The sequence below is a fragment of the Onychostruthus taczanowskii genome, unplaced genomic scaffold, assembly GCF_017590055.1.
Source record: "Onychostruthus taczanowskii isolate IOZ18803 unplaced genomic scaffold, ASM1759005v1 scaffold63, whole genome shotgun sequence".
Lineage (NCBI taxonomy): Eukaryota > Metazoa > Chordata > Aves > Passeriformes > Passeridae > Onychostruthus > Onychostruthus taczanowskii.
Genome location: NW_024504012.1, coordinates 1,812,657 through 1,835,702, shown reverse-complemented (window position 1 = coordinate 1,835,702; position 23,046 = coordinate 1,812,657). Strand labels below are relative to the sequence as shown.

At 46.2% G+C, this 23,046-nt stretch overlaps 1 protein-coding gene across 1 annotated transcript; it reads left to right on the top strand.

Annotated features, from left to right (window-relative positions):
- The first annotated feature begins 2,278 nt into the window (after positions 1 to 2,278).
- NPHS2 (NPHS2 stomatin family member, podocin) lies at positions 2,279 to 7,977 on the top strand. Its single transcript, XM_041420107.1, has 8 exons — positions 2,279 to 2,555; positions 4,127 to 4,230; positions 5,093 to 5,165; positions 5,472 to 5,554; positions 5,823 to 6,026; positions 6,369 to 6,424; positions 7,242 to 7,320; positions 7,699 to 7,977. Exons 1-8 carry the CDS (start codon positions 2,279 to 2,281, stop codon positions 7,975 to 7,977), a joined length of 1,155 nt encoding a protein of 384 aa, XP_041276041.1.
- Positions 7,978 to 23,046: the final 15,069 nt, after the last annotated feature.

The following is a 23,046-nucleotide window of genomic DNA, read 5'->3' as shown; positions in this document are numbered from 1 at the left end:
GCTGCAGCTGGAGACTATGTCCCCTTGTTCTATCTCTGTTTGTCTGAGTGAAAAGTCTGACCCCCACCTGGCTACACCCTGCTGTTGTTGTGGTTGTAGAGAGTGATAAGGTCTCTCCTGAGCCTCCTTTTCTCCAGACTGAGCTCCCTCAGCTACTCCTCGTCAGACTTGTGCTCAACACCCTTCCCCACCTCCATTGCCCTTCTCTGGACTCGCTCCAGAACCTCCATGTCTCACTGTTATTAAGAAGAGTCTTGTATTTTGTAAGAGGAGTCTTGTAAGGAGTCTTTATATTTTCTTTGTCCCATCTAAGAGGAAAATCCACAGTGGAGATACAAAAAGCATGTTAGGAAAAAGCCACACAGAACAGTTCCTTCAATGTAACAATATTTAAAATCAGATGTGGTTATTAAGAGGAGTCTTGTATTTTTTTCAGTCTCATCTGAGAGGAAAATCCACAGAGGAGACATTGACTTTCCAGAGGTCACAGGCTGTAGTTAAAGAGGGGTGCAGTGGCTGTTTCCTAAGGGCTCACAGATATCTGAAAAACCCCCTCAACTGTACAGCTGATTTCCACACAGGAGTTCTTTTGAGACTAAAACAGGAGCTGAACCTGTGAATTTTGGGACACCCATCAGCATGTGCTCTCAAAAAATCTCCTCATTTCAAAAGATAGCAACGAAACATCTGCCACGCGTGGTGGAGTCAGGACCCACTGGCTGAATAAAACATCAGACAAAACCAGCATGTTGCAGTTTTGGAGGTGTTAAACATGCCAAGGTGCTTTTGAGAAGACACCAACTGGAATCCAAAGCCAGACCTGAGCTGCCTTTTGCTGTCGCTGCTTAAAACACCACCTGCCTTTTCAGCAGCTGGAGACCATCTCCGCCAGTCCCATGTCGGCCAAGTGATAAACACAAAGTGGAAAGGGTTTCTGGAGCACTTCCAAAGAATATATACTGTATAAATTTATTAATTACACCCCATTCACACCCCACTTTTCTCTGCCTTTAGCCCTTTCCATCCATCACTTCCCTGCTGACCTGCTGACACGGCACCCAGCACAGCAGAGAAAGCAGGCAGCTGCTGCTCCTGCCCTCCCTGCCTGCAATATCCTGACTCCAGGTGGAGCACAAGTCTCCAATAAAACAGGAATCTCTGAAAAAACAAGATCAGCACCTCCCCAGCTGTCTTCCCAGCTCCCTCCAGCCACTCCTCCACACCAGGGACTGGAATCCCTGAGCTCAGCCCTGCCCTGCTTTATGTCCCAGGTGTGTCTTTCTGTAGGGTAATTTCTAGCTGGGTGCTGATTTCTTTAGTACAGTTGGTGACTTTAAAAATGTTTTTTCCACAGGTTTCTGCAGATGTCAACACAGGGTGAGCAGCATGAAAAGAGAATGCTCCTGTTTGCTCTGCCATGCTCCTGCTGTGGAAAACTAGGGAGGCATTTAGGCACAAACTCTTTTGGCAATTTACAATTCAACAGCTCTAACTCTGTGATGACTCTCATATTATGACCCATTCAGGAAAGCTGGGACCAGTTACTTTCCCTCCTGGCTAAAATGTGACCCTTGAGATAGGGGTTGCTGCCAGTGCCCCTTCCCAGTGCCAGCCAAAGGGCTTCTGAGGAGCAGAGCAGTGTAAGATGGCACTCACCCAGACGTTCACCACAACAGCCCCTCCAACCACTCCTGAGTAAGCCACTGCAGTATCCTGACTCCAGGTGGAGCACAAGTGTCCAATAAAACAGGAATCTGTGAAAAAACAAGATCAGCATCTCCCCAGTGTCTTCCCAGCTCCCTCCAGCCACTCCTCACCAGCAAAGGCTTTTCACCCTGGTGTCTACACTGGGCCATTCTCACCTTTTGATATCTTTGGGTGATAACCAAATATAGTTGATAATTGCCTGACAGTTACTTTTAGGTTGCTTTTCAACAGCTTTGGAGAAACTATCTACTAAAAATCACCAGAATGCTTCTGATTACATTTTATTTCCAAAAGCATAGATGTAAATAGAATATCCTCCTGGGGTCCACCCTGGCCAGGTCTAACTTTCCTTCCCATCTCCACAGCAGTGCATGATGAGAGCAGAGCAGCTGGAAACAGCTTGCTCACTTCACTGTCCATTATGCCTGACAAGCCTGTGATGAACTTGAAACGAGCCTCCCTGATGTGACACCTCCCTTTCTCCTCCCCTGCCTGCTTTTCCTGCCTGCAGCAATAAATTCGAGCACGTACTCATTCTAGTCCCCGGGCAGCTGCGTGCTCCTCGGCACAGATGAGGATGGAGAAGAGGTCTCGGAGCTCTTCCAGGGAGTCCCACAGGAGACGCAGGGAGTCCCCGGCTGCGCAGAGCAAACGAGAGAAGAGGGAGAGCAGCAGAGAAGCTGCCAAAGGGAAGGGAGATGTAAAGCAGGAGAAAGCCAAGGAGACCAAGAGCACTGTGGGGAGTGATGGCAGGGTGCACACCTCCACGGTGGTGGACGTGGATGATGTGGTGTCTGAAGAAGAAATGGAGGCAATGGCATTGCTGGATAGTGAGCAGCAAGAGGAAGGTATGGCTTAAAGAAGGGAAGGGGTTGGAAAACTGTGGGCTCTTTGATGCTGCATGGGTCACAGTGTGACTATGCTCTGGTGGGTGTCATCACACCCACCTTACACAGGCGTGGTTATCCTCAGGATAGGATATGGGAGACTCCAGCTAGCCTCCCAGCCAGCTTCTGCAGGCTTATTAGCACCATCCAGCAAAGCAGTGAACCTGGATACAAGCAGTTACATTCCCAGCATCCTTCATGCTTCAGCTTGCTATTCCCCGGCTCTGTTCATGCTCTGGTCTCTTCCTTTTCTTGCTTGGGCTCCTTTGGGTGGATGGCACTGGCCTTACTGCCAGTTCATAGCCCAAAGGACCTGCTGCAGGGAAGAACTGCCCTTGAGGTGCACACTTGCCACTCACCTGCTGGATAACCTTTAAGAGCAGCTCCTCTCCTCGTGTTTGTTAGGCACATTCCCAGCCTGCAACAATAGAAGGGAGCATCGTGATCCTTTTGGAATACAACTGGGCCCGTTTGGATCCAGCATCACCATAGGCATGGCAAATGTCTATAACAAGAGCCAGCACCACTTGTGCCCTTCCCTGTTAGCACCTCTGCTGCCCCAGAATGACACAAATGTTGAGACTTGCTCCTGACTCCCTGGGAACAAGCTTTTCACAGCTTCATCTTTCTGCCTCCATTACAGGAATTACAGCTATTGGGCAGTGCTTAGGAGCTCTAGTGACTACACAGGTTCTTGGGATCTGAAGCTCCCTCAGGACCTGGTGGTTCTATAAAATATTTCAAAGGCAGAGGAGCAGGGATGGAAGGGTTGGAAGGGATTAAAAATGGGAGGGGTGCTAACTTCACAGCTGGAAATCCCGATCCACTCTCTGGTTCCATCTGTTTTCATGCCATACCTGCCATTTTTTCCCTCAGAAAGGAGCACAGCAAAGGGTACCCAGAGCAAGATGACCCACATTCACTTTGGGGAGATGTAGAAAGTAATAATAAACTGGGCTGACCATGCCAGTCACCCTCCAGCACCCTGGGGTGACTTCTTAGAATACAGGAAGATTTTACTGGCACCAGAGGCTTCATCCCACTGCATTTGGGAGATGGGATGCAACTAAAATCCTATTCCAAAACAACCTGAAATACTCTGATAGAGAAGGGCACTTCAGGCTGTGCATGTTTAAAGCTCTCACTTATTTACAATATTTGTCTTTAGCTCATCTTTCCAGATAAACTTGAGGGATCCCAGCTCAGCAAAGTTGCCCATTCCAACTTTCAATGCTGCTTTGTAGCCCCAATTCTTCAAGATGAAGTCTGCTTTCTACTCAAGCAACCATGGAGAAGCATGGCACAGTTTTTGTCAGTAAAGCAGAGACAAAATCTATCCATCCATCTGCTACTCCTGGCAGTCTGGAGCAGGGAGTGTTCCTTAACTCACCTCCAGAGAGAGCCAAGTGGTTCATTTACAATGAGTTAGGCAAAGGACAGCAGTGAAGCTGATGTGTGCAGGCACTTGCCAGGCTATCAGTATTTTGGGAGCAGTCCTCTTCTAACGCACGGTTGTTGGGTTTTTACCCTAGGTGGAAAGTCTCGTGGTCTGGGTGTCTGTGAGTGGCTTTTGACCATCTTGTCTTTCCTGTTCATCATAATGACCTTCCCCATTTCTGTCTGGTTCTGCATGAAGGTGAGAATAGCCACGGGGCCTTACAGGATTTGGTGTCTGATCTGGATGTCACACACTGATTCAGCATGTGTTGGACATGAGCATAAAGGGGTTTTTGGTATAAGGCCCTGTTCAATTCGTCATTAATTTTGATTTGTCCTTTATCACATGTTGCTACAGCATGGGAGTCCAACAATTGCTTATCAAATACTCCTGCTGAAATACCAGCAGGAAGGAACTAAGGTTTCTCTTTTTAAAAAAACATTACAAGTCTGTTCACTTTCAGACATGTCCCTCAGCCTACCTAGCCCAGACATGGCTGCATTACAACAGCAGAGTAAATAGGCTTTAAATTCAAAATTTTAAGAGAGATTGATCTCTCAGTTAATAGCAGATTTTCCCTCTTCCTCTCATTTTTATTCAGCATGGCTACTAGTAGGCACTTGTAGGCATTTTGATTCCCACTTCTCAGGAAATTTCACATTTGTCTTGTTATCAACAAGAATGTCAGTATTACAGTCAGCTCTTAGGATGAGCATGTTTGTCTTAGAGGGAAACAAGCAACGTGGAACATTTTAACTCAGGTTATTTAAGTTTGGCCAGGCTATAAGGAAGCAAAATGCTGGATTATCTTGGGAAACCCTGGGTGGGTCTAACATTTGGGCTGCTCTCACCAAATCTCTATCTGTCACAGGGTTGCTCATATGCAAGTCTGGCCAGCAGTTCTGGGCAAAGGATAAAGTAACTCAGTGGCAGGCAATGCCACAACCTCTGAAATCCTCCCTTTGCAGGGCTTTTCCAGAATAAACTTCCTCCTGCTGGTGAGGCTGCTTTTCCCAGTCCTACTTCTTCCTCTCCAGCCTGGATTTGTTTCCCTCTGCAGGTGGTGAGGGAGTATGAGAGAGCCATTGTTTTCCGACTCGGGCATCTCCTTCCTGGCAGAGCCAAAGGACCTGGTAAGGTGCTTACTGAGCTCCCCCCAGCCACGCTGCTCCTCTTCTGCATGCCTTACCAGAGCTCTCATGCTGGTGCCCTCCAAGCAGACATGGCCAGACAGAAGATTTGATGGTTTTTGTTCCCTTCCTTTTAAGGGCCAGTAGTTTCTGATGCCTTTTCCATCACAGAAACAGCCTGAAAGTTTGAGCCTATGTATTGCTATTCTTTTGTAGTTCTGCATGCTGAACCCTCTCCTGTTCTCCAATACAGAAGAGGTAATTTTTGTAGTTCTGATGATGAACCTGCTGTCTTTCTTCATCTCACAGGCCTTTTCTTTTTCCTTCCCTGTTTGGACACCTATCACAAGATTGATCTCCGCCTCAAAACCCTAGAGATTCCCTTCCATCAGGTATGGCTGACACCCCCTCTCTATATTAATTTTGGAATGTTAAATCTTATGTTTCCAACCTTCTTATGTTTCCATCCTTGCAAAGAAAAATTTCAAAAAACATCTCAAAGTAACCTCTACTTTGCCCAAGAACAGTCAGTAGCAGGGGTGGAAGCTACGAAGACTTAACCATTCAGCCAATTTTCATAATTCTCTCAGTTGTGTGCTTTTCTGTGCTACCTTAGAGTTGCCAGAACCACCTCCATCTCCCCTAACGTCTTCTGCTTAGGTGGTGACCAAAGACATGGTTACTTTGGAGATAGATGCTGTCTGCTACTACCGGTTGGAAAACGCCTCTCTTCTCCTCACCACGCTGACCAGCATCTCCAGTGCCATCCAGCTGCTGGTGCAGACCACCACCAAGCGCCTCCTGGCACACCAAGCCTTCTCTGAGCTTCTGCTGGAGAGGAAGAACATCAGCCAGGAGATAAAGGTGCCTCCTTGGGGAGGGAGAGGGCAAAGCAAGGGGTGAGTTGAGGCTCCAAAAGAAGCTCAGGTGGCAAGTCCCTCAGAGTCACAGACACTGGTTTGAAGAAGGCTTCCACACTTGGAATCAGTGTGGACTCCAGTAAAATCACCCTAAATCCCTGGGGTTAACACAAATGGGAAGTGAGTGCAGTCATTTTATTTCTGAGGGCCTTGCCCAGTAGCACACTGAACCTGATAAATCTGCCTTACAGTCCTGCAATTAAAGTCCCTGCCCTGTCTTGCTCCCTGTAAGGGGCCTAGGCCAGGGCTGCTGTCCTCCCCATGCTCTAAATGTTTGTCTTCACAGGTGGCTTTGGATGCGGTCACAGGCTGCTGGGGGATCAAAGTGGAGAGAATAGAAATGTAGGTAGGAAATGCTGGTAGAAGGGAATTCTCTCTCCCTTTGCAAGTACCTGTCCTGTGCTGCTTGCTTTTGCCTGCTCCTCTTCCTGCTTTCCCTCTGGCTCTCTCCCTGCCGGTGTTCTACACAAGGAACCTCACCTCTCACCTTCCTATTTTCCCTACCCTTTTCAGCCTTTGTCTCATGTAAAATTTCCAGCGTAAGGCTGTTCTTTCTCCTGGCCTGACAGCCAGAGCAGGATTCTTAGCTGGGATCTCATCACCATTTCACTGCTGCTGCAGGCAGAGTTTGCACCCAATTCTGGCAGCCCAAAAGGCACAGCAAGGCACTCTCCATGTCATTCTCTAGATCAAAGGCCCTGGGGTCTCAGCACTAGTAGGTAGGGATGGGCTCATCACTCAAGTCTATGCAGAAAGGTTGGGCTCACTGATCACACAGAGGGATATGGAAGAGAGAGCCAAGCAGTGAATTAATAAATTTGTGAATGGAACATTACTGTGGCTGTCTTGAGAGCTGTCTCTTAGTGGAGTCTCTGCTGCCTCACAAAGAGTGAGCTTAAACTATGAGCCTCAGAGACACAAAGAGATCTCCCTGCTGGCTGGTGATCATCCCTGGTCACAAGAAAACCAGGATGAAAGAGAAGGTTGGGAATGGAGGTAGAAGACTAAAGTGAGACACATGGAGAGGACACACAGGGGCAAAGAATATGAATGAGCTGCTCTGTAGAGACCTACTGAGCCCATCCCAAGCCTCAGACTGACCACCCAGTGTTGCCAGGAGTGCCAAGAGTCCAGCTAATGCCTGTCTTTACTACCACAGCAACAACGTGCAGCTGCCTGCTGAACTCCGGCAGTCCCTGGCTGTGGAAGCAGAGGCCCAGAGACAGGCCAAAGTGCGGGTATGCCAACACCTGAACACTTCTCATCTCCTTCCAAAGCATTCCTCCTCCCTTTCCCACCTCTGGTTTGAGGTCTCTGGGACACACCACACAGGCACACAACTCTGGCTTGAGATGTTTCCCTTAATTCCTGAACAAGAGCTGGGTCTAACAAGGGGAGCTCAGTTGTGAGCTCTGATGGGCCTGGCAAAAACATGCCAGACATGAGCTTCCAGACTTCTGGCAATGCCAAGAGGTTGCTGTGATCTTCAAGGAGCAGGAATGTTATAATCATATTGACCCCAAAAATTTCATCATGGCAACCTTCCTCTGTAACAAACAGTCTGTGCCCCCTCACTCCCAGCCTCACAGAACCTTCCTTCTTCCCCTGCTTGGTAGGTGATCGCTGCAGAGGGGGAAAAGGCTGCTTCCGAGTCCCTGCGGATGGCAGCTGAGATCCTGTCCAGTGCTCCAGCTGCTGCTCAGCTCCGTTATCTCCATGCACTGCACTCCCTTACCACAGAGAAACCTGCTGCTTTCATCTTGCCCTTGCCTCTGGATGCCATGAACCTGGTCTCTTCAGCTACCCACAGCCCTCCAGCTGTGAGCGGCCTCCTCACAGGCACCACAAAGCTCCCAGAAAATCCAAAAGACAAGAAGGACTCACCCATGCTCTGAGAGAAATGGTTCCCACCTTGCTCCTGCTCGGAAAGGAGCAAGAAAGCTGACCCACCATCAGGTTCTGACCTGGAGGCAGGAGGGAAAGCAGTCCAGGCCTGCAATATAAAGTGGATTGTACACGGAAAAAGCCTCTACTTGTTTTGGAAAAGAAAAAATGTGGAGTGCAAGGAGCGGGCCTGGCAAGTGTGTGAGCAGGGGGTTGAGGGAAGTGGGGTGTCATCCCTTCCCCTCCACAGAGCCAGATGCACCTTGACACATTACAATCTGGCTCCCAAGGTGTGATCCATCTTGCCCCATCACCTTGGAAGGAAGGACAGACCTTCCCCTATGTCCTTACATGTCCCCTATCCACAAACCAAACAGCCAGGCAGGCGGGAGTGGGGCAGCAGCATGCAGGCAGGATGCTGGGTGCTGCCATCCTGGTGGTCCTGCAAGGAGGGAAATGTCCTTGTGGTGTCCTGGATATGGGATTTCAGTAACCACCCACATACATCCCCACAACCAAGGCGTTTAGCTCTAGTTCTGAAGTAGGAGGAAAAGGAAGAAGGGGAGAGAGGGCAGCTTCTAAAGCTTGCTGCTTCCCTGCCGGGCACATCTGCTGTGCAGAGGAAAGGCTGTGCTGCTCCTCGCTTCCACAGGGTGGTGAGGCAGGACAGCCTCTGAGCTCGTGGGCACGTAAAAACCTTAGGGTGAGGTGATGTGTTTAACCAACGCCCACTGGGCTGACAAGGGGAATCCGGCACCACTGGCTGAGAGCCTCGGGAAATGTAACACCTTTGCCTGCCTGCAGCTGCCTCGGTAATTTTCATACACGGAGAACAACAGAGAGAGTTCTCAAAAATCCTAGAAGCCACAAAACTCCTGTCAAAATTCCTGTATCTTTCCTGCCTACAGCTGTTTGAAATGGCCATGAACCTAGAGGTCTTGCAGTCCTTTCCCTTGGCAAAAATCTGGAGCACTGTCAAAGGAAATATCCCTCCACTCAGATTTTCTGATCCTGGTGCCCATTATGTAGACATCAGCTCAGCTCCTGTCCTTTTACTTGACCTATAGTTTCTCCCCTTGCATCAAAGCAGATCTCCCTGCACAGCCGTTCCCATCACCACTGTTCTGCTGCTGGTGTCCTGTACAGGTCAAGAGAGAGGGCACTCTGTTGCCTTTCTCTTAATTGCCCCCACATTGTTGGTCATGATGCCCGTGCCTAGCAGGGGATACTCAGCCAGTCACTCACTCTTGAGTTTTCATTTATTCACAGCTCTTTGCCTGCTGGTAACTCTGACTACTCCCATGACTGCTCCACAGTCTACAAATATTTGCCAGGATTTTTACAGCAGGGACACCTGGCCTACCAGCCCTCTTACAAGTGGCTGGGAAGTGGGAAAAATCCACCTCAGAACTTGGCAGTGACCCCACAAGCACCTGACCTGCAGGTGTAACCTCCCACTTACATGGTTTGCCACTGTGACCCTCCCAGGGGAGGGGGCAGCAGGATCAGTGTGGCTGCTGCTGGTGTGGCTGTGATGCATCTCAGGAGCGACTTGCCACTGTGACCCTCCCAGGGGAGGGGGCAGCAGGATCAGTGTGGCTGATCGTTTCCAGGAGCGATCTGCTCGCGGAAAATTAGCTCTGGGAAGTTGAACAACTCTGTCATCTTCCACTGGAGAACATGAGCTGTGCAGTTACTCCTCTAAAGCTGGTTCTGGTTATTTCTCGTGCTGCTGGAATAGCCCCCTTCTTTCCACCTCAAGGGCATAAGAGCAAAAGGGCATAATACTGCAGAGTGAGCTGCAGCTGATCCTTTCTCTGAACGTTTCTTTGGCTGCATTTCTAGCTCCATGTAAAATGATCCATCCCCACCAAGATTATTGACACAGGAAGGACCAACAGCTTCACAGATAAAGTCTCAAAGGCACAACTCTTAGCCCAAGAACTGACTGTCAGGAGACACACAGCACTGCGTCAGGGTGCACCCATTACCCTGTTTGCACTTGTATCTGCAGAAGCCAGGCATGGGTTTTTCAAACATGTAACTTCCTTACAGAAAGGCGAATGATAGCTAAGAGAATTCTCAGTTCCAAAAAGCAGGCCTTGTTCCAGCAGGATCTTCTCTCTTTTATATGTACAGAGACAGCAGAAACTTGTCATTTTACCACCAGGAGATATTATGCTCAAAAACCTTGCAGATGGAAAAACCTAGTTTAAAAATGTACTTAAGGATTAGTGAGAGAAGAAGTTTCCAAGAGAGAATTTACTCTGAGGGAGCTGGCAGGTGTTGTCTGAGCCAATGTGATTCCTGACAGTTTCACTGCCTGCTCTTCCAAGGTGAGAACGGGTCAAATTGCAGTCATCCTAATTCTTGTACATTTTCCTCCTAATCAGACAGACAGCTGGTAGCTGAACCATCCGAAGCTCATAGGATGAAGAAGGTACCCACTATCAGATACATAACCAGGCCATGCTGGCACTGAGGTAAAAAAACCCTCTTGGTATAAGAGGGAAGAGGTGCAAACAACTGGCTTGCATGATACAACAGGGATGAGACAGAAGGAAATAAAGCAGCAAGAAGAGATTGCTGAGTGCAAACAGGAGGGGCACAGGCAAGAGAGGTGTGTTGAGTAGAAAGTTGAAGTTGCAATTGTTTTACAAGGATGAAAAATGTACAGATGCTAGAACTGTGGGAGGAGGCAGAGGACAGGCAAGACACTTGTGGAAGTGGCAGGGGCAGGAAGAAGAACAGCATGAATGCTGAAATGGCAGAGACATGTCAGGGTAGTATGTAAGGAGTAACAGCAGTGGATCAGGGTGAAGTGCTGCTGGGAATGGGCACTAAGACACTACTCAGCCATTGCTGTTCTTCAGTGCTTGCTATTTCCAGATCTCTTGGGCTGGCTAGAGGTAGGGGCTTTGGGACTTGAGCAGGTCACATTTTCTTAGATATTTTCTTGGAAATTTTTCGGAAAGAAAAAACAGCAAGGCAAAGCCATTAAAAATACCACAGAGTTAAAATATGCCCAGGGTATCACATCCTTAACAAACAAGTTAGCCCCTCCTCCCATTTTGAAGTCAAAGGGACAAGATGCACTGAAGGACTAAGGAAAGAAAATTTAATTACCACTTTTTCTCCTTCTCCACATTTAAATCTTGTGGATCTAGTTAAGAAAGAACACAAGGAAATGCTTTCATGCCTAATAAGCTTGTGACCTAAGGAACTCACTGCCACACCATGTGGGCAGGAACAGTAGGTAAGCAGTGTTCAAACCACTCCTAGAGAAAGCAAGAGTGTCATGCTATAAACACAAAAGATCTGTGGCCTCTGGAACATAATTTCTTTCTAAACCAAAATCAGTGATCCTGATTTTGACTTCTTGACTGTCACAGGGAGTACACACAAGGAACATGATGCCAATTACAGTGATCTCCTAGATATAGACCCTATGTTACATGTCAAAATCATAATTAGTTTCTCTCAAAACCAGAGCATGTTCAGCAGTTTTTTCTGCCCTTATCTAGAATCATGTTAAAAGCCTCTTTGCTTGACCCCTGACAAAGCTGAGACAAAACCCCAGGATGTGTCCAGCAGGGGAGGGTTCTGCATTAGGGTTAGATGAGTGAGGTCTCCTCAAAGATTGCTTCAGTCTCCACATCTGGAAAAAAGGTTCAGAATTTGGTTATCCTGACTTTGCCTTTCCTTGTTTTTTTGCTTTTTGGATGCCTTCCTTGTCTTTTTCCAGCTTGCACTCTAGCTCTTGATTCCCTGCAGATCTTCTTCCTGCTTCTCTTCAAGACCTTCAAATCTTTCCTACGCATTCTGGGCACGGATCTCTCTTTGTTTGAAACACAGAGGCAAAGTCAATGCAAAACCATGAAATCTAAGGAGCTGCTGTCAGGAGACCCAAGAGAAAGATCTGGAGAGCTGAAGAGTCCAGTGGGATTGGCTGACTCTATAAAACATGCTTATGGTTTCAGAGAAGGGCATTGTTAAAAGATCTACAAAGGATTTTATGGCACATCTATGTAAACCTTGCAAATTTAATTAATTATAAAACTCAGTGTTTGCTAGCAGAGGGTGAAATGCTGATCTTCACTGTGAGAGGATAAAAACAGAGCAGAGTCAGTTCTATTAGCAGGGCTAATGAGATGGGGTTTCCCTGGTCAGTGCAAGCTCTCAGACAAAACAAGCACCTGCCTGAAATGAAACCCTGCCCTGCTCAGGCTCCAGCACAGGACCAGTACTCAGAGGAGCTGCACTTGCAGATATTCCAGGGCTGCCAAGACTTCAAAGTCTTCCTGAGAAAACGAAGTGGAGGACTTGTTGGCAGTTACCTCCCTCTGGTTGGAAAGGAAAAAACCTTTTTTTAAGTGTACATGAAACCAACAATACCACATTTCATCAGCAGCATGTGCCTGGTGTGATGCCGGTGTCTCTGACCCAGAGGCAAGAGCTCTGTGTCAGCAAAATATGGAAAACCAGAGGCCAGGTCAGGCACTGAATGCATCTTGGCATTAAAAACAGACTAAAATCCTTTTCTGATGCAGATATGAAACTCTCACTGGCTCATGGTCTTGGATTGCTGGTGCAATCACTAGGTTACAGAGGTTGGAGATGGCTGTAGCTCGGCCAGGAGCAAAAGAAACCCCAAAACACACACCAGAATGTTTGGAGAACAGAAAGAAGCAGCTCCTTACAGGGTCCAACAGGAATAAGTCAGCTTTCAACTATGATTTTTCAGTAAAGTAACTGTTGAGAGGCTCCTGCTTTAAGCCTTGGAAGGTAATTGTTATTTCCAGGGATTTATTTCTGTAAAACAAATCAAATCCATAAAGAAATGCTCCTGCATCTTCCACTGGTATGCAGAACTGCTGCCCTTGGTCAGATAATTCATACCAACACCTGGCTGCTGCTGAGAGAGAAAAGGAAATAAGAGAAAAGGAAAAAAAAGAAGTAGGAGATACCACACTGGCCTAGTAGCATTCAGGGCAGTTGTAGGGCCACATGTCACATCACACACTGTGAGTAATAAATAAAAATGTCCTGCTGGAAAGTAGCACATTGCAATTACTACTGTCACCTGCATAATAGCAGCTTCCTCTTTTACTTCTAATCTTTCTTTCTCTGTTACAGATTTCCTGTTGTTGTTGGCATCTTCACCGGCAAACTGTTCTTGAGTTGAAGAAATTATAGTCCTTAAAGTCCCTAAAGTTCATCTGTAGTTGCAGTTCCTGTAAGGCACCGTCAGGATCAGGTTAGTAATGTGCTCCATTTGCCCATGCAAATAACCTAGGCAAAGCCAGCTTGTCTCCGAGTTTCTCTTGCACCTATCTAGGCTTAAACTCCAGCCATCTAGGGAGTCCTGGGCATGGATATTTCTAAACACAAATGAATAGGCTAATTACTTAACATTACATCAGCAGCAGGAAAAAGACAGGCAACATGAGATCTTCAGCACTGGCTGTACACTGGAGTCATGAACATCACTCTGCCTCGGGACTGAGTTCAGAACCAGTGGGAACAAATCGTCCTAGACAATAAATCCAAATCCATTTCCTTGTCATCTGCATGTAACCTGCTTTTTCATGAAAGCAGACTAATGCCAGGCCAGCCATTTATACAATGCAGCTCGTTGTCACAGGCAGTCTCAAACATCCTTCCACAGAAGGAATTAAATCAGAAGCTCAACCTAATCTCCTGGGCAAGGCAAGCACCAGGACTGCAGCAAAAGTGCACCTCAGTGGGTGAGGCAAAAGCCATCATGCACCATGGGGAACTGATCTACAGGGTACAGGAACTGAGACACTCACAGGACAAGCAGTCTGCTGTCACATCACAGCAAATCCACCAGCCACAGGACCAGTTTTCTGTGCAGCTCAGTCACCTGCACAAAGCATCAGAGCAAACCTAAACCACTAATGAACCACTGGTCTTGCCAAGTAATCTGAAGTTGGTGTGTTTCACATAAGTCAATGTCCTACCTCATTCAATTTGCAAACTGATCCAATGACAGAAATGTTTATTTTTACAATTTTTTCTCCCTCATTCATTACAAACACGTTTTCCTACTATGCATCTACCCTTCTCCCAGTTCTTGTTTAGGATCATATGCTGCTTATCAGCCATGCATTCTCATGTCCAGAATTCAGCAACAAACCAAAAATCACACACTACACTGCAACCCTAAGAGAACCACTCCCTAGAAATCTGCAGCCCTAAGAGAAGGAAGTAAAACCACAGAGAGCCAGCAGACCCAGCTGCTCTCTGAACGGGAAGCATCAGTGTTATTCCAGGGGAAATGCTTACTAAGGGTGAAACAATAAATTTGTGCTCGTGCACTGTACAGGAGACCTTGCAGCTACTTTTAGAGGAGCTCTTCTCTGCTCCTTTGGCTGGCAGACAAAAACCACAACTCAAACAGGAAAGAAAGTGTCGAAAGAGAAACAAGTGCTCTTCACAACTGTGCTCTGGCTAGAGGGAGACAAAAGGAAAGACTGGATACTAGATAGAAAGCTCTTATCCCTAGCAACTGGAGTCTTATGTTTCTTTTTTCGGGAAGAACATCATTAATTCAAGAATGGAACCCATTGCTGAATCATCTGACAAAAAATCCCTAGGTACCACCAAAGAAAGCCCCAAATCCAGAAGCAAGGTGACCTCCAGACCTGAAGGATCTCCTATCTCAAAGATATCTTTTTGTTTCCCAGCTCAAAACCCCCCAAATATTTAAGCTGGAAATATCTGGAAATATCCACCATATGCTGGAAACCTGACACAGGCTTTTTTGTTAATGCTCTTGTTGTGGGCAAAGCTGGCATTCACAAAGAATCATGCACATACACATTATGGATGTGTTCTGCACATGCAAATTATTTATTTCTTGATGGTATTTACAATGGAGCACCATGGAGAAGAATATGCCCCCACATATCTGACTCTGTATGAATCACTCATTTTGGTGGTTTTTTTTTTTTTCAAATGTCAAGATTTTCAAAGCAGGTGGCAGTTCTGAGGGAGATGGGGGTGTTCCAGGAAGGGTATTGAAATCTCCAACTGTTTCCACAGGTGTTGCCAAACCAAAGCAAATGAAAGGCAGTCACCAATCACTTTAACACTTCAGCTGATCACGTTTATCCCACTGCACCAGGGGCCCCACAAAAGGACATTTTTCAGATGTAGTTTTCTGTACAAGGCCAGCCCAGAGCCAATTAACACCTCTGTCCTACAGGAAGTGTGGTTTATCATCACTCTCAGCTTCCTGCAATGGGCTGGAGCCTGTGCAGCTCCTCACTGCATCCACCTGGGCCAGCCAGGCAGGAATCTCGTGATAAAATGCTGGGAGCTTGGCTTCGTGCATGCCAGGACCTCACATCGACTTTCACACCTTGAATACTTCTACCCAGTGCTGTCAAAAACCTAGCTGTGTCTGCAGGGGAAGAAAATACAACCTTTAATTACAATTCCTTCAGCCAACAAAAATAAAACTGGATTCTCTGAGGGATGCCAAGAGAGATGAACGGCCTATGTGGGAACTGGCTACACTCAGGATTAAGAATGAGCTGTTTAATAAACACTGGATACAAAGCAAACTGAAAGAAAATAGGCTTGATGTAAAGCTCTGACTTCTTGTCTTGGCAGATTTGGCTCCCTCATTGTACAAGGGCTTAATATAATTCTTTTTAAAAGAGCCTTGCAGTTACAATCACATTCTTGAAAGATGCAGGTGATGCAGGTGTGCAAAATGCCTGGATAAGGCAGTAAATTACTCGTTCATTCACTTATCTAGCCATGCTGATGGATATTCCTGTTTTTTGGGGAATATACTTGAGATGTAACAATGCCTGCTCTTGATAGCCAATGTTTAACCTCAGTTAAAGTCCTGGGGAGGTCTTGGTCTCCATGACATCTTGTATCAAAGTTGGCACGTTAAGGACACGGTGGTAGGGACAATTCTTTTATATTTCAGTGATTTTGATGAACCATGCATGATTTTGATGCATGGCTTGGTTTTCCCTCTGCACAGCTGTGGAGCAGGGCTGGTTGACTTCTCTGGTTTGGGAGTAGTGCAGTGAAGCAGAGTTGGGTAAGAAATGGAGTCATGGAGGATGGAACTTTTTAGAATGCACAATGGGAGCTCCACAGCCAGGCATTAGTTTTGAATTATCATGAGGCCAAAGAGAAGCAGTAGCAATCATTATTGTTTAAGTTTTCCTGCAGTGCAGCATCAGCTTAAGGGAAAGATAAGGTAGGTGCCATGAGGGCATGGGATGAGGGAGAACAATTGTTTGGGAACACTTCCATGGGGTTTGGCCGTATTAGCCCTTACAAGTATTTTGCTATCCTTACTAAATAGCAGCTGGCTTTGGGAAGGCTGTCTGTGTCATTGCATTGATCTTAGCACTTAATTAAAGCCCAACACAAGAGAGACCTAAATGAAGCTTACTGGAGAGGCCACTCTAGTCCCAAGTGCAAATTCCAGAGTAAAAGCACACCTTGTACTCACAATGACGGTACTCTGTGAAGGCTTTAAGAAGTGATCCAAGAAGACTGAATAAAAGCTCAGACCTCAAGCCAAACCTTATAAATTTCCTGTAAGTACTTTTTTTGCATGTCATTTCTGAAACAATCTCATCTGTCATTGTTCTCTCTCCCTCTCTCATCCTTGTCATCAAAACATTTGTATTTCTGTCACATGCTGCTTGAGACCAGGTCATTGGATCATAGAAGATAATAAATACTTCAGGTAACTGAGTGCCCTTGCCTTACAGGACAAAATTACCATGTTCTCAGTATTGTCTCTTACCTGTTCTTTATAATCTCTCTCATTTTCACTGTTTCTTTCCAAAGAGCCATTGTAAATAGAAAGGATACCTTGTGTTTTCTGCTGAAAGGCCATTCATTACATTACAATGCAAAAATGAACCCAGGCCATTCAAAACTCTTGTCTTGTATGGATCAAGAGAATACCTTGCCTGTGGCCCAGTTCCCAAAGCCTTTGTGAAAATGAGCTAAGATTTCTTTTTCTGGGCTCTAGTAGCTGAAGCAATTTTGGATCAGATATCCGTGCTGTGCCTGTGCTCAGACCATGGCTAACTATGACAATCTGCTGTTAACCTTTTGCAATGCTGGTGTGTGGCCAATTCTGGCCCCATTCCTTTATCTTGCTCTCCCTTTCTTAGGACAATTTATTTCTTTCCTTTCGCTGTCCCATCTCCTTTTGTAGGCTGAAATATGGCATGTAGCATAGGCTAATGCAAGGAAAAGGACAGCATAACCCTGAGTGAAGGAATAAGATGACACTATGAGAAGCAGCTCAGCAAACCTGACTAACACACGTGCAGTTTAGTTTTAGTCTGAATAAAGGAAATAAGATGATTAAAAAAAACCAGCAGAGATGAGACACTTGGGAAATCAGGAACCAGTCAAGGTCTTGCAGAGGCAAAGGTTGAGAAGGTTTGTTGCAAATTACTCAACAATTGTTTGTTATCTTACACAGTAGATGATAAATTTGATAAAGATAAGTAGATGATAAAGATGATAAACAAAGAAAACATTTATTTACATACTTTATTATCAGGATAATTCAGTATCTAAATGAAGATAACTTTGCATTACTGATAAGGTAAAAAAAATATTACCCTCAGAGAGTGCTGTCTGGTTAATGATCTTCAAAGTGAAGTTTTACTCTAGATTTCAAATATCCATCCTTTCCTTTTATTTTCTTTTCCATAAATCATCCACATAATCACAAACCACACACTCTCCCACTGAACATATGACTTGCTTGTGTCATATCTGCACTGCATGTTCTTTGCACTGTATCACATTTAAAATCACAGAAATTCTTTTCACCTGTGACTGCAAATCAAGTTTCTTGGAGTTTATCCCTGGAATGCTCTTGATTCCCAGCACATATCTGGGAGTGATAATTTAGTTTTGGAAAAGGCCAGTACACACTATGTCAGCTGACCCTTTATTACCTGCTACTTTGCTGACATCCCCAAGTAAAAACTGAGCTGCAAAACTGGTCCTGCCTTACCATTCCCTGCACTTTTCCTTCTGCTGGATTCCCAGTAGTTTACATGCCCTTTGGTTTGTTTCTTCCAGGGCAGGCTGCCATGGAGACAATGCTTCCCTGCTGCTCTAGGTCTGCTTTTAGCATCTGAAAGAAGAGAACAAGCCTGCTGTGCCCCCAAAAGCTGGACTAGCCTTTGGCTGTGACAGAATGGTGATGGAAATCCGGTAAGAGAAGTATGGGGAATCCATGAGCATAAGATTAATGTAATTTATCAGTCACCAGACCTTTGATCAGATAGTGTTCAAATGGGACTTTAATGCACTGCCTGAACTATGGCATTGGTCAATCATAACTTCTCATGCAGAGACTCTTGAGCTTCAGCACAAAAGGTTTGAGCTGAAGTGGTTTTGTTCACACTGGTGATGAACTTAGATGCCCCCTGCGGCTCAGCTAACACAGGACAAACACTGCTTGATAATGTGTTAAAAATCTTGCATTTATCAACTCCTGGATCTCTTGTAGGATTTCATCCAGTGCTTTTTCATCATCAGAGAGCAGCTAAAGCAGAGGTAAAGAAGGGAGGAGAGCTGAGGAAAAACTCTGTTAGTAGTCGAGGTCTCTTCCAAGGATGTGGCAGCCACAGCTTCTCTGGGCAACCTGTGTCAGTGCCTCACCACCCTCACAGGCAAGAACTTCTTTCTAATATCTAACCTGAACCTACTGTCTTTCAGTTTGAAGCCATTCCCCCTTGTCCTGTCACTTCATACCCTTGGAAAAACATGCAAGATTCATGCACATACTCCTGGTTCCCTCCCAAAGAGGACACAGGTTTGGCAGCTGGGAGAGGGAAGCTCATAGAGTCTTTTTTAACTCTGCTTTTACCTTTCCCACTACATGATTCAGAACCTGACAGAAACAATCTACATCTGAAAGCAGATGGAAACGGCCAAGCCTGAACTGTGCCAGGGAGGCTGATGAGTTTTAGGAGTAGGGTAACACTGGGACACATGTATGAGGCTGTTCCTTCTCCCAGCTAGTGACAGACCCAGAGAGACAGCTGAATGACAGCGCTGATGGGAGTAAGTGTGACTCTACAGCAGCCCAGCACTCCCTTGTGCAACCTGAACCACGCACCAGTCTGCACTCAGCCTGAGCCTTACGGCCAAGGCTCCCTCCCCTGGGTCAAGAAAGATGGATGAGATCATGTTTTTTAGGCAGATTAAGCTTGCAGTGCCTGTGGTTGGCCAAAGACCATTTTTCAGTCTGCCCTATTGCCCACAAACCAAAATATTCCTTCCTTCCTAGGGCCGTTAAGCATTGCTTATGTGCAAAGAAGTGTAAAGCTATTCCCTGCTAAGTGAATTAAAGCCAGGAGATCTTCTTTTCTTAATCATGGATCACAGAGCATCCCTGCCAGCCTGGCATCCTTTGGAAGGATGGTTCTAAGAAGCTGTCACTTAGCAACTTTTTTGTTTATTAATCCCAAAACATCTTTCCCTCAGATCTCTTGGCCCGCAGTCTGACAGGACAGCTGGTCCATTCATCCAGCCACCTACCAGAGACCAAGGGAGAGAACTTGCTGTGTGTTCCCAGCTCTGTCTTTCCACTGCCCTGGGCTCCTTATCCCTTCTTTGCCTACCTTCCAGCACCCATCAAACTGACAGGGTGGTCTGTCAGGAATCTGAGTTTGCTCCAGCAATTAGGATAATGCCAAAGCTGATCTTGCATTTGCAGGCAGCAGACAAGGCACATGTGGCCGTCACTATTGAGCAAGGAACGTGTCAGGGGGTGGGAGAGGTCAGGGTGACCAGCTAAACAAGCTCTCTGTTATTTCTTGAGGCTAAAGAAAGCAGTGTGGACAAAACCTCAGCAAGGGATTGACAGCAGTACAGTGCATTTCTGAGCATGTTTGTAGGGACTGGAAGGTAGCACTTCAAATCTGAGTCAAACGGTGTGGTCAGCAAAGTGATGCAATATAGGATAAACTTATCTTAGGATAAGGTCAGTAAACTTTTTGCCCAGGGAACAAACACATGCCCTAGGAAAGACTATTCCACAGAGAAAAAGAGAGGAGATAGAAACACTCACCCCAAAATCCCCTGGGGCTTGGGTGGTTTGTGGGGACTGTAACCACCCTGGGCTGTGGAGAGAAGCACTAGCACAGGTCAGGCTTTGGAAACCTCCTCTGGAACAAAATGACTCTCCAGAGAGAAAGAAAAGGCCTGATGGTGGTTAAGCACCATGGAGGTATCCCTCAGCTTGGGGATCTCTGGAGAATAACATATCAGAACCAGTTCAACAGCATTTACTCTGCTGGTGAAAGAGAAAGCAAAACTGATAAAACATAGGGCTGAGAAAATCTGGGGCAAAATTCCTGGTCCTTTACCCCAAAGCAGAATTTAAACCACAGGCAGCTAATCCCATGTTTAGTGGTTGTTAGATCTTCAGTGAAGCCTAGGAAAAGTTACCTGCTACCTGTAGGAGATAAAGCTCCAGGTGCATGGACACCAAGGGATGCTCTAAATCAGCTTCAGTCTGTGTGTCTCTAAAGCCATTTTCCTTCTGGTAGACTGCTAGCAGTCAGCTTCCTGCAGAGTTGGGACTGCCCTAAAACACCAGCAACTGCATAAATAAAGGCAAAATGGAATGCAGGGAAAGATCCCATTACCAAAGAGAAGGTGGAAGGATGGAGAGTCAGATGCAGAGCCCCACAGCCTCCAGCCCAGAGCTACCTGGCAAGTCCTCACCATATGGCTCCTCTCATCTTCCTTCCATTGGCTTTTGGTCCAGAAACAGGCACTCCACTTGTAGGCATGGTGAGTGAGGTTTTTCTAATGCTTAACATTAAAAATTTGCAGTAATGAATCCAGTAGCAGAATTAATGTAGTAATGGTCCAGTAGCAGAATTAAATCCACATTTTTGAAGCATAGGGCTAGGTTTTTTTTGTTTGTTTGGTTTTTTTTCCTATTATTTATTGTGGAAACCCCCTTACACCAGACACTGTGCATCTGTTCAGGAGCCCCCAGAGCTTTGCTGTACCCTCCAAAGAGGCACTTACTTGATTTCCTCCTACAAACTGCCTAAAGCACAACTGCTTCTTTCATAGATCTTACTGGGCCAGAGATTTAATAGATTTAATGGTATTTGTCACCAATTATTATTCTTACCACTTTTTCTTCTTGGAGGTGTATCTTACTAATGAAAAATAAATATATTTCCATTACTTTCATAATCCCCATGAATTCTCTTATGAAGCCTTTCTCCCCCACCAACCTTGCCAAATGTGTCAGTTTTTATAAATGCTTCTGCTATGAAGAATTTATAAGCATTCTCCTTATCAGCTCTATCCCTGTACTGTGGGTTCTAATTACATTAATTACATTTCTTTGCTTTCAGATGTTTGTGGGTGTAGGTATAATCTAGGAGTAGCCCTGACAGGTAAATTCTTGTCTTGTTGTGCAAATGGTTCCTCAGAAAGAAAATACAAAAAAAATTGCAAAAAAATCTTGACAGAAGTTTTGTTTTCCATCTCGTGCCTCTTTGGCAGTACTTGATATTCCCACCAGAAAGAATGGGAAGATTAATGGCCTTATTCTGCAGCTGTTACAGCTTAAGGACACAGACAGGACTTTGGAGCATGTGGTACAGAGCTGGAAAAATATCACATTAAGTTCTTGGCTCACAAACCCTTTTCAGGCCCAAAGTAAAGGCAGAAGTCACTAACATGATACACACTTGGCAGCTGCTCCAATTTGATGTGTATTAAATCAGGAGAGGTGAGAAACTCTGGTCTGTTCCTGGAGCTACTGACTCCTTCCCTGTGCTCCTGTCCTGCATCTCAAGGATATCCTTTCCCCTCTCAGTGATGATACAAAGTTTAGAAAACCCCAACTTCCTTTCTCACCTGGTGTTTTACCTTGGACATTTCATACTGGTTTCCAGGACCTCAAGAAGGGCTTGTGTAGAAGTTTCTCCCCACACACCCAGACAAGATCTCTCCTCTGCCATCCCACGATCATGCCTGGTGCCTCTAAGCCTGGGTCTGCTATGGCATGAATGTCTCCATCCCTCTCCCCTCCCTGTCCTTGGAAAGTAAGACACTTACAGCCCCACCCAGGACACAGCTGTGGGCACAGGCAGCTTCAGGCTTCCCTTCCTTCCCGAGACTCTTCCCAACATTTTCCCACAGCAGCCACCTTTCCCAGGAGAAAAACCCCACCTACCTTAATTCTGCTCCCAATCCCATCCTCTGTGCCCTCTTGTAACTCCCCCCAACAAGATGCCTCGGAGAAAAAAAAACAGACCAAAGCAATTTCTTTTCCTTCCCTAATAGCAAAATATTTTTTAACTGCTGTAATACAGTAGATTACAAACAGCTCTTGTACGTGACAGAACATGTACAGGTGACATCATGGAACAGCTGGTGCCAGCGCCAGGGCTAATGCTGGGGTGTCCCCTGCCACGGCCAGGGACGGGCCACCGTGGCTGGGGCACCTGCAGAAGGGATGAGCCAAGGCTGGCTGGGAGGTCTTTGGGGAGCTGGGTCTGATGCTGAGAGCACATGAACTCCTGGAAGCTGCTGTCCCTCTGGCACATCTGCATTCAGAAGCAGGAGCTCAACCAGTTGTTTGCCTTCAGCAGGTAGGCCAGGTGCAATCCATGCAATATGTGAACAAATCCAGCAGGAATTCCCCCAGCTCCCCCCACAGCACACACTGTACTCAGCTGTCACAGGAGAGCACTGAGCTTACAGCTCAGACCCAGGCCTGTTCACCCCCACAGCTGGCAGCCACACACCCCAACAGGAAGGACAGACGAGGCATGAGGACTCCACAGAGCTTTGGTCTTCCCAGGAACAAACAGTTTTCTGCATGAAAACCCCAGGACACATTTTGATGGAGTAACACTGATTTTCGTGCAGTTATTGAGCAAGAAGCTGCAGCTGTACTGGCTGCCATTCCAAAGCTGGAGGCTTCCCACCTCACAACTCAGGGAGTTACCATGGAAGCAAGCTGCACAGTTCTTGTGTTGGAGAGAACCACAGAAAACAGTATATAA

Excerpts from the sequence above, each read along its gene's own strand:
- NPHS2 (XM_041420107.1), top strand. The coding sequence starts at position 2,279 with ATGAGGATGGAGAAGAGGTCTCGGAGCTCTTCCAGGGAGTCCCACAGG. Across the intron at positions 6,027-6,368 it reads ACATCAGCCAGGAGATAAAG|GTGGCTTTGGATGCGGTCAC; the intron begins GTGCCTCCTTGG and ends TTGTCTTCACAG. Across the intron at positions 6,425-7,241 it reads AAAGTGGAGAGAATAGAAAT|CAACAACGTGCAGCTGCCTG; the intron begins GTAGGTAGGAAA and ends TTACTACCACAG.